Source organism: Argentina anserina, chromosome 2, assembly GCF_933775445.1.
Source record: "Argentina anserina chromosome 2, drPotAnse1.1, whole genome shotgun sequence".
Lineage (NCBI taxonomy): Eukaryota > Viridiplantae > Streptophyta > Magnoliopsida > Rosales > Rosaceae > Argentina > Argentina anserina.
In genome coordinates, this window is record NC_065873.1 from 23,751,126 (window position 1) to 23,763,271 (window position 12,146).

Genomic DNA, 12,146 nt, shown 5'->3' on the forward strand with positions numbered 1-12,146 from the left:
ACCGCACCTTTGTTTATATATAGTGTCTATACCATCGTAAGTATGTGTACACCGATAGTCTCTATAAACATTATACATCAAACGTACAATTAATAATCTTGAATGGTCATTAAAATGTCTGTAGATGTTTTGACTACTGGGATGAATAGTGAGTACTTGTGAAGTTGGTGTGTATAAGTACGTAACATCTGAGTATACACTATAAATGGTTATTAATTGTTTTCATATTTCGACTAATTTTGGTATAACGATCTATCAGTTCAGCTATGCCTACGGAAATCAACGAAGTAAATCAAAATTCATCATATATATGCTCTAAAGAGTCAACAAGGAACTTGGGATGGATCCATTTGGGGTTTATATCCAAATTACTTTCCATTGAAGTTCACATGCAATCTTTGTTTCCATAAGTGGTGTGTTATGGTATTGAGTTTTAAATCTTTCTCGAGCACCTGCTGCATGATCATGACCTTTGTTTAATCGATCAGCGTTCGTTGTAACGAATTTTCAGTAATAATAACAGAACCCAAATTAGGTGGCTTCACTTGCTCATCATGCACTAACTTACAAATAACTAAAGTGTCACACAAGCCTCTCTGTTTTTCACTCTCTTCAAATCAATCACATTCTCATCTCTCAAAATATCAGTTCATTGCTAAACCTCACAATCTTCTTGCCTATAAATCAAGGCAACCCTCCCTCTAGTGAAACCTCACAAGTTCATTACTATCCCACTTCTTTTGCAGCAATGGCTTCTTCTATCAAGCTCTCTGCAACACTTCTTATATTCACCATCCTTCTCTACTCTTCAAGAATCTCCAGTGCGTGCGGTACATGCAAACCTGCACCGGAACCACCAAAACCACCACCAACACCACCACCCTGCTCACCACCTGCAGCAGCACCACCAGTACCGACACCAACACCAGTGACACCGGCACCAGCACCAGGCACCGAGACTTGCCCAAGAGACACGTTGAAGCTAGGGGTTTGTGCGGACCTTCTGGGGCTTGTGAACATTCAACTTGGATCGCCGGCAACCAGTCCCTGCTGTGCACTGCTTGAAGGCTTGGCTGATTCAGAAGCTGCCCTTTGTCTTTGCACCGCGCTGAAGGCCAATATTCTTGGTATTAACCTGAACGTGCCGATATCTTTGAGCTTGCTTCTTAGTGCTTGCCAGAAAAATGTCCCTCCTAGCTTTCAATGCGAATAAGGTGATTAATCTTGTGCTTAAACAGTCTAAGTCGTCTTTAAATTAATGTTTGAGTATTGGTGTTTGTCTGTTTTCACTTTGTCTTGCTTTGTACTTTAGTCGACGTATGTGGGAGTAATGCTGAATTTGGTTCAATAACGAGGCGAGCCTGTTTGCCTGAATAAATATTCAGTAACTCTTCTTGTCGTAATCTGTTAGTTGTAAGAGTTATGCTTTTGGCTGCTTTGTAACGATTTGATTCTGAACAAGATTACTAATTTGATGATGTTGAGACTTGGAATTAATGTATCGAAACGTAGCATTAATCCAATTATAGTAAATGGCACGGACTTTTTACCTGTCTAGCTCAAGAAAATACAGCAGTAATCAATCTTCGGTGTATGTTTGAATCAGTTCCTATGCAATATACATAATTCATCTTTTGGAATTGTTTAGAGAGTATGCTCTGCATTTTTTTCATCCTTACAAGAAGCATCACGAGATGTCTATTTTCTCTATTCTTGGCATCTCACAACTGTCTGACAATGCTACCAGTTTCATCCCGTCTTTTGATTAAAGATTTATTGGCTGAGTGTTTACTATTTGCTAGGAGTTTTTATATCTATGGTTTTACATGTGTGAGTATACACATGCCGGATTGAGTTTTTTTATATCTTTTTTTGTTGAAGTTTATCAGACATAGGAGGTCAGGTTTTTTGCCCATTCCTTTATTAAATAAATAAAAAAAGGTTTCACAAAAAAAAATATTTGAAACAGTTCCTATGAAATATACATAATTCAATAGAATTTTTCAGTTTTTTCAAATGTCGTTGGAGGAAAAGAGAATTGATCGATGGGTTTTATAATATCTCGGTGAATTGGTGATGATCATAACAATAATAAGCACACGTACTATATATGGCGGTATAATTGATCGGTCATATAACTCATATTAGCCTATTAGGGTACGTACGTAACTGTCCTGAATACCAGAATCACTATTGAACCCCGCGTATAGTGTCTAACTGGTGATCATTGAAGGGGGAGATGGCCGACTATTAGCGACCAAGGGCTAAGCTATATAATAAGCATCCTCATTTGGCGAGAAGGAAATGAAGTATACTTAGGTGTTGAGACGAGATTCGATCTACACAAGAACATCGTATTCTCGTTATTTGTATGAATTCTTAAAGAAAAACAGAAAGTCCATATAAAGTTGTCAAAATGGGGATATTTATGGGTCATATACCTTTTCTTTTTCAATAGGTACACTTGCTAAAATATGTCCCCCAATATCCCAAATAAATGAAATTAGGTACACTTGTATCCCCAACTTCAATGTCCCCTTTGCCATCATATTTGTAGTAGTAAGCATGCATGTATTGCATATCTCCAACAGTGGAAATTATTATTTAGTTAACTTTAGCTAGAGTTCTAAAATACAGCTATAAATCAATTTAAAAAAATAATAATAAGCAAATATAGCATGCAATTCATCCATCAGTTCACTGAGTTTACCACATTCAAGCAACATAACGATCACTGTACAACAGCAACAATCCACACAACTGACCGGCCCTTGTATGAGTTGTATCATACGACACTACATATAGCTTTGACAATCCAATAATAGAAGACCTTTCAAAGAAAACAAAATATACGTACTGCCTGCATGTACGTGCTGCAAATGGGTAAAAGACTTGGGTAATGAATCTTCAAATTTTCAATTATGGTCATCAAAATTTTGCATCGACCATTATTTCGTTATTTCGTTAAGCAAATTACTCCACCTTTCTATTATCTTTTAGGTGCCTCCCAAGAGAAGTTTTAAATACACACTCATAAACTCTTGATACACTCTTATTATTCAATAATTCAAATAACATTTTGCATGTATGTTGAATGATCAAAATAGGTACATGTAATAATTCAGAAAATTAAAAACAAATTAAATTATCAAAACTAAGAATTTATTTTTAGAAACAATTAAAATAAGAAAATTTACAGGAAAATTTAAATTAGTATATATTTTGATGGAAAATTAAGCGAGAGATTCAAACAATCAATTCATTCCTTAATTTTCACCAAAAAAGATCATTTTTATTTTTAGAGTCCCAAACAAGGTTGTAACGACCCTAAAATTTCGAGCCTAAAAACTCAAAATTTCAAAGTCGTTAGAACACCAAAAAAAATCTCAAAGAAATCGAAATCATTTAAGTGCACAGCGGATCATCACTGAGTTATCAATACAACTCAGAAAACCAATTATTACAACCCAAATTTATAATTTACATTACGTAAGTTGGAATGTAATAATTCTCAAAATCTCTTACAAAATAGTCACACAAAATCCTCACACAAGCTGGAGGTAAATCACTTCAAGTCCTTTGAGCGGTCCGTCAATTCCCGCTAATCTACACCTGCGGAGTCATCCACTACACCATCGAATTGGTGCACCGGGATTGTAAACACAAACCCGGTAAGCTTTACAGCTCGTATGAGTAAAATGAAAACATATAACTCGCATATCAATATATACGAAAATCCACAAAACAAACAAATATAAATGCACTCATGAGTCAGTGGACGGCCCATCTGGTTGTCCCAAAGAAAAAGAAGCACTCATGAGAAATTAAGTAACCCTTCTGGTTACCCAAATGCATTTATAATACGGGTACCAAGAACGCTGGTACACATCTGTTACCCCTCTCGTAATACACCGCTGATATTGGATAGCCACCCGCTACCCAACATCCAAAATAAACTGAGTACCCATGAGCAGATAACCACCCGTTACCTCACATGCAGTACTAAGGCTGACAGACTAGAGCTCTAACTGTATCGTAACTTTCGCCCGGCCAAAGGCTAGGTTCCGACTTGCCAAACACGTACAATAATCCCACATCATATTGTACCAAATCACGTCCGAAGACAAATCAACATTTTAACAATCTCAATGTTAAAATCACGTACAATAATCTCACATCATATTGTACCAATTCACGTCCGAAGACAAATCAACATTTTAACAATCTCAATGTTAAAATCACGTACAATAATCTCACATCATATTGTACAAATCAAAATCACATGCTCGATATATAAATCTCGTCATCAAAATGACATAAAACACGCTAAAATCATAACAGTATATTATATAGCAAACTATATATATGTACATATTTACCATTTATACAATATATATATAATCCATTATATCATATACATGTCATATTTCATAAACACGTCCGAAGACAAAACTCATTCGAAAACAAAACTCATTCGAAAACAAAACTCGTCCGAAGACAAAACGTTTTAACAAACACTATGTTAAATCCACGTACAATAATCACACTTGCAAAAATGTCGAATCACCACGAGGGTAGATTCGTAATTCAGTGAGATTTTACTCACCTTATCGACTCGAGCGTAATTCCACAATTTCCGAAGATAATTCCTTTCCTTGATTTATCGATCACCTTGAACAGATAAGAAAAGAATTTAGAATCGTTTCGTAAACCTTTAAATGCCGAAACAGTAATAATCGGTTACTGTTCAGCAATTTTCGGTTTTACGAAATTACTGTTCGGTGTTACTGTTCACTGTTACTATTCACGGTTACTGTACAAATATACGATTAATACGTATTTCTGTACGTATAAATATTAATACGTATTTCTGTACGTATACGTACGATTTAAATGTAAATACAATCTCAGTAAATAAAATTTACTAAATTACCCTTTTTACAAATTACTTTTTACATTTACTGAAAGTAATTTATATTTACATTTACCGAAGGTAAAAATTAATTACATTTACCGTAGTAAATAAAATTTACATTTACATTTACCGTTACACAGTAAATTACCAAAATACCCTTTCAGTCAAAACTAATCACACCGCCTCACACGGCGGCGCGTGTGCCACACGCGCCGAGGCTAACCACGGCGCGTATCACGCCACCGCCGCCTCCAAACTCTCCTCCTTTCTCCCCTCTTCCTTCCTCCGCTCCTAGGCAGCCCCTACGCCACCCCACGCCTCCACACGCGCCGCCTAAGGCGGCGGTATCCCTAAAATTCCTCCTCCTCCGATTCTCACTCCACAATCATTCTAAACTATCCCAAATTCAACATCAAACACTCAAAACCAATCAACACATCCATTAATACCTTGATCGAAGTTTGAATCTCTGATTTGGTCTCAGAAGGGCTTGGATCGTCGATGGTCTCCAAGATGCAGGCAGAGAGCACCAAGGCGAGGATCGGCGTAGAGAAGTCCTCCTCCGTGCTCGTGCTTCGTCGGGGATGCGCCTAGGATGGGGACGTCCCTTCTGCCGAATCCAGGGGTCTGGTGGAGCTCCGACGCTGTGTGGAACGGCGTGTCGAGCTAGGGGTCGGTAGTGAAGGGTCGCGTGATGCTTCCTAGGCAGGCGGTGGGCGACACGGTGGAGAGGTGAGGGAGATCGGAGTGGCGTTTTCTGAGGAGGGGAGGGTGAGTCGGGGAAAGAGAGAAAACCGAGAGAGAGAGAGAGAGAGAGAAAAGAGGGAGAAAGAGGGAGGCGGAGAGAGTGAGGGTTTCCAAAAGTGGAAAACCCTAATCACAAAACATTCTATTTATACTCGTTTCCAAATCAGAAACTAACTTCCGACGTTAATAACTTTTACGTCTGACGTCCGATTCGAATGTGTCACATATCCACGCACTCGTATCGACGAGCTCTACAACTTTCGTGAAGAAAGTTTTTGAATTCGAGCGACGGAATAAAAGTCGATACAATCGTTCGGAAACGTAACGTTTTTCGAATTAAACGTTCCGATAACGTTTTCGTTTCCGATTTCATAACGTTTGCAACAATCATGTTCATTTAAACTGAAATTCATGTCTTTAAAGAACTCAAATTAATTCAAATAATGCATTTGAAATTTAGGGTTATTACAAAGGTCATTCATGAAAAAGAATTATAATTTTTCATCCTTCATTAAATTTCATCTTCATACATTCTTAACAAAGAAATGTTAATCTTCTTCAAAACAATCAATTTATTCATTTCTCTTATATATATATATATATATATATTCTTATTTGTTCTTACGAATCATATAGATTACAATTGTTTTTTTTTCAAATTCTTTAACCATAAAAATGATAAACAACATGAAGAATATATATATATATATTAATATACTAATCATGGTAAAAAGTAGTCTTGTAAATCCAAATAATGACGTATTTTGTGATTTTTTTAATTCAAGGGTATTTTAGGTTTTTTATGTGGTGTATTTAATAAAAATATTGGAATGAGAATTGAAATAGATGGTGTATTAAGTATAAGTGTGTATTAAGAAATTTGAGGTGTGTATTTAAAATCTCTCACATCTCAATTGGGGTTTCAACAGTTTCACTTAATTAAGTAGATAGAGGTAAAAATTAATTAATGGTGGAGAAGAACCAGTTACACTCTTACTTACGCTCAAGTGGATCCCAAATAGAGGTAGAAGTATATGGTGAAGGAAAACATTTAAAGGTTGAGATCTCGATTAAGAGTAATTATTTTGTGTATCCGCCACACCACGTGACACTGTCATGTGGTGTACTTAGCGGTGAAAATGACAAAAGTTTATTTACATGTAAGAACCAATCAGAAACAATTATAGTAAAAAATAAACTCATAACATTAAAAGAGTACGACACGTGAGATATGTGACGGGTATATATAATAATTTCTCCCTTAATTAATTGTTCGCGGAAGCCGATCAATGACTTTCTTTTTTCTTTTTCTTTTTTTGGAGTAAAGGACGGTCAATTAATATATGGTCAGTTTTAGAAAAAGTTTAAAATTGTCTAGCTTTCAAAGTAAGCCATTGAAATGATTAGAAAATTAGGTCATTCTTTAGTCTTGATCCTCACTGCGGTGAACCAAATATCCAAGTTGGTTCAAGTCGCTGCTGCACATCTTCAGGCAACTAATTAATTAGCTAAATGGACAAAATCACAAGCATCTGATATATTCTGGAACTCTGAAGAGCATATACGAGATGGAGGAGGACCCCTGATGTTTTTTGAGCTCCCAACAGTGTTAAAATCCCCAATAATAGGCAATTAATTAGCACCAAACTCGTCTTGATTAGCATTGTGTCCACATTGTTCTAAGCCTCTAAGGTCTGGCTGAAACAGGCAACCACATATGTACGTATGTTAGCCTAATGCAATTGCCGCCAAATACATGTACATCTTCGCAGATCGAGAAGTTTCACCTAGTTCTGATCTATGGATTATGAACCACCGACTGAGCAGCTAGCAATCATCATCGTAAATTCAAAGCAATTATATAATTAATACACATACATAATGTTATTCAACACAACAACAACAACGACATCTCTAATTAAGTATTGAGAAAAGTTAGTTTTAAAGGTTCAATTGTTAATGGCGTCAGAGTAAGTTTCTTCAGTATTGCATGTGTAAACTATATACAGAGCCTGCAGTTTATGTTATCAACTCACGTGAACGTACTCGAACGTCATATCACATTGCTTCGATTATTTGAAAGGATATCCCATTAGGCCATTACTGAACAAAATACAAGAAATGAAAACACCTCTGGCTCCATCTTTGTCTCAACCTAGCCAGAAGGTGCAATTATCCATTCATCCATTAGCGCTGATACTACCCAGAAAAATTTGCCTGGTATTACCGACCTAATAGGTCATTATCCCGCACAACGTACCACCAAAACTTGTGTTCCTATTATTGCTTCTGGTTGATCCTATATATCTTGTTTGATTCCATTCCAAAATTGGCCTTCATAAATTCGTAGTTTCTTCTTCGGGTTATCCACTTTATATATGAAGAAGCAAAGAGGTACGTGCGTACGAGTGTTACCGGAAAATCATTGGAAAGAATCTAGCTAAGATATTACGTTTCTAAGCAAGACTAATAAAAACACACTAGCACAACTGGATTCAGCTCAGAACAGAAATAGAGCACAATCCATATACGCCATATACGCATGCAGAAGCCACCCACCAGAGCAGCTTTCTGAGTTTAAGATCTTCTCGTCTTTTTGGTGTACGTGTTTGTTTTTCAGAGACAGAGCTAAACTTCGAGCAAGCCATCTTTCTTCCTCCAAATTCTGTGTTTTTCTGTAATATATTATGGTCTTATAAACTTATTAGCAGCCGGAACCGACATGAGCATGGGGGTATATGATAAAAGTTCAAAATAAATAGGAAACAATTAAGAGAACTGTTTCATATTTGGTCCAACTTGTTCAACTAATTACCTGGAATAGAACGATAGAAGATGAATGAATCAGTGCATCTCATTGTGCAAATGAAAATAATGGTAGCTGCAGAGGCGGACCTAGCAGTATGCAAGAAAAATTGGGTCACGTTCAAAAAAAATCCTACTGGGGTGAAATCAGAAACCCACAACCCATTAGCCGAAGATGAAAGTTGGGCATGCCATGTTCTCTGCTCTCAGTGGTCATTTTCTCTCTACTGTTCAACTCTCCTGTCTCCCATACATATCCACCAATGGAAAGAGACCTCTTAGCCGTCTAAACTCAAGTCTCTTCTTAACTTAATTAAGGATTTAGAATTAGATTTTAGAATTGGAGTTCTCTTTGTGCATTCTTTTCATTTTTCTTTCTTTAATTTTGGATATTGAGTTGTTTTTACTTGTTTAAAATGAGATTGTATTTTATAATGAATCTCAATTTCAAAATCTCATCGCATATTAAACAATCTAAAGTCTCAAACTTATGAAAATTTGTGTTTTATATAATTTGAATTTCCAAATCCAATATATGTTTTATATATTCTGTGATGGGTGGTTTATTTATGAAATTATGAATTGGGATATAGATATTGTATTTGAACAGTTTGAATCTATTAGACATCGTCGAGCGTAAAATAGAGCATATAATATTTATAATGAGATTATGTATTTTCATAGGTGTCAATTAATTTTTTTTATTTACAATTTTTATATCTCTTTTGAAATCTTGATGAATATTATATAAGAATTATATTTTGACTTATATAATTTTTTTTCATTTATTCTTCATGAATTATTTTTCCGCTTAGCTATCTTTGAGGACTCGATCCGCCACCGTGTAGCTACCACACGTACCACAACCCTAGCTCCTCTGGATGGCGTTTTAATCATATGAAGTTATGAACTATGAAGTATCCCAGACGTACGTGGATGAGTGAGGAAGGAGGGGATTAAAACGTGGCAGGTGTTAATTGGGTTAGGATATGTGTAGTAGGAAACTGACATTATTTGGTGTATGATACATCATATCGAGCTAGCCAGTCGACTAAGAAAAGACAAGTTCTCATTGCTTCACATTATCGACGTGCACTATTCTGCAAAGAAATTTCAGGCTGGTATGTACAGTACGTGTCACTCTCGCTCAATTCTATCCAATCAATCAGCTACCCAGAACAGTGACCTCACACATCTGCGCGCCTATAAAACGAGGCACCCCTCCCTTCAATGAAGCACTCAAATAACCTTCCATCATATAGCAATGGCATCTTCCACCAACCTCTCTGCAACCCTTCTCATCTTCTCAGTTCTTCTCTACTCTTCAACACTCTCCACTGCTTGCGGGACATATGCATGCAGACCTGCACCAGAACCACCAAAACCACCACCTACACCGCCACCATGCCCAACACCCCCTACACCGGCACCTACATCAATTACACCAGAAGCTGCATCACCAACATTGGCACCAACACCAGCACTTGCACCATCGACACTGGCACCACCAATAGCATCGCCAGCACTAGCACCATCAACACAGGCACCACCAATAGCATCGCCAGCACTAGCACCATCAACACAGGCACCAACACCAGCACTGGCACCGTCGTCAGTAGCACCAACACCAATAATACCAGCACCAGCTCTAGCACCACCAACACTAGAACTCACACCAATAACACCAACACCAGTTGCATCAGCATTAGCACTATTAACGCCGACACCAACACCAATGATACCAGCACCAGCACCAGCACCAGCAACCCTAACACCCGAACCAATGCCAATAACACCAGCACCATCACCTCTAACACCGGCCCCGACACCAATAATATTAGCACCACCATCACTAGCACCATGTCCATCACCTATTACACCAGCGCTATCACCAATAACACCAGCACCAGTTTCGGGAACTTGCCCGAGAGACACGTTGAAGTTAGGGGTTTGTGCAAACCTTCTGGGGCTTGTGAACCTTCAAATTGGATCTCCATTAACCAGTCCATGCTGTTCACTACTTGAGGGCTTGGCTGATTCAGAAGCCGCCGTTTGTCTATGCACCGCGCTTAAGGCCAATGTGCTTGGTATTAACTTGGACGTGCCAATTGCTTTGAGCCTGCTTGTTGGTGCTTGCCAGAAAACTATCCCTCCTGGTTTTGAATGCACATAAATCCATATATAAGATAATATTCTTGTCTTTGTTTTAGTGGTCTTAATTGGGGTTTGTTTGCACTATGTCTTGCTTTGCCTTCTAGGCGTACGTGTATAGGGCACTGATGATGCCCAATTTGGTACAATAACAAGAACAAACATGCATGTTTGTCTGAGTAAATCTTCTGTAATAATGTATGTTGAATTCAGCTCATGATTGAGTAATTATATGCTTTGCATGTTTGCCTTGGATCTCCTTGATTTTTATCAATACAGTTCAATGAATACATCAGTAGTCCAAGTGACCCAGTATATATTAGATAATTTAGCGGTATTGATATTAATTACCATCAATAATTTTATATAAACTACTACAAAAACAAACAAAAAAAATTCATTTCCTAAACTTTTCTGAAAAAGATTGAACAGAAACAACAGCGTAATGTAACAAAAAAAAGTTTATAAAATAACAAAAACTGTTGATGTATGTTACCCGGTTGTAATGAGACACTACTAGCCAGAGGATTTAAGGGCACAACCATAATTCCGTACCCTTAGAGCTCATGGATTCCGCCACTACAATAAAAAACCCTTTTAGTGACAAAAGTTTAGGTGAAAAACATTATTTCCGTCTCTAATACCAGTTATGGGTATAAAAAATTGAGTTTGTCACCTAAACATCGTCAACTTAAATCAGATCTTTCTTATGTTTGCGAGACAAAAAAAATTTATGTGTCTCTTATTAGCATCAAAATAAGATTTTGTTTCCAATTTCATAGTTTCCTAAATCGGAAAAAACACGGAGGTGCACGCAAATAAATGAAATTTTCAATATGATAATGTGTACCATTGAAAACACCAAAAAATTACAAGGGAACCTAATATAAACCGACGATCCCTCCATCTCTCTCTCTCTCTCTCTCTCTCTCTCTCTCTCTCAATTTTCGCTTCTCCTATTTGATTAGCTAAGCGGCAAAGCTCTCTAGATCTTTAATACTGTAAGTTCTCTAAATCGCCATAAGATCGATCCATATTTGAATTTAATTATTGTTAACGATTGTGGACACACCGTTTCAAATGATTCTTCCTTTTTGTATGATTGCAATTATTATTTGATTATGGGTTAGTTTATTTGATCTATCCTTTCATTTGGATGAACATCATAGATTAATTATGTTGTGGGTATTAGGGATTTGAGTGGTAAAGATTCTGAATCCTAAAATATTTGGTCTTGTGATCCTTTGTCTCTGTTGGTATGACCATTTGTAGTATAAGAGTTGTGTTTGAAACCTATAGAAATGGTTACCTACTGTAATCCAAATTCAAATCAGATTTTTAAATTTAAATAATATTTTACTAAAGGCTTGGTCTTGTGATCCTCTAGGGAATTTCGTCATTTTGTATCTCCCTTGTACAGCTAAGAATCCTCTGTTTCTTATGAAATTCTTCTGTTTTTGAAAATCTCTCGCTCTCTAGCCCACTCTATTCATTCTCCCAGTAATGTGGCTCTCTACTGCACCATAAT

General features: G+C 37.0%; 2 protein-coding genes across 2 annotated transcripts; both read left to right on the plus strand.

Annotated features, from left to right (window-relative positions):
* Nucleotides 1-651: 651 nt before the first annotated feature.
* LOC126782526 (pEARLI1-like lipid transfer protein 1) lies at nt 652-1,404 on the plus strand. The gene has a single exon (XM_050507782.1). It carries the CDS (start codon nt 749-751, stop codon nt 1,211-1,213), a length of 465 nt encoding a protein of 154 aa, XP_050363739.1. The 5' UTR covers nt 652-748; the 3' UTR covers nt 1,214-1,404.
* Nucleotides 1,405-9,731: 8,327 nt separating this feature from the next.
* Nucleotides 9,732-10,641, plus strand: LOC126782296 (extensin-like). The gene has a single exon (XM_050507516.1). The coding sequence runs from the start codon at nt 9,732-9,734 to the stop codon at nt 10,638-10,640; it is 909 nt and encodes a 302-aa protein (XP_050363473.1). The 3' UTR covers nt 10,641.
* Nucleotides 10,642-12,146: the final 1,505 nt, after the last annotated feature.

Excerpts from the sequence above, each read along its gene's own strand:
- LOC126782526 (XM_050507782.1), top strand. The coding sequence starts at position 749 with ATGGCTTCTTCTATCAAGCTCTCTGCAACACTTCTTATATTCACCATC.
- LOC126782296 (XM_050507516.1), top strand. The coding sequence starts at position 9,732 with ATGGCATCTTCCACCAACCTCTCTGCAACCCTTCTCATCTTCTCAGTT.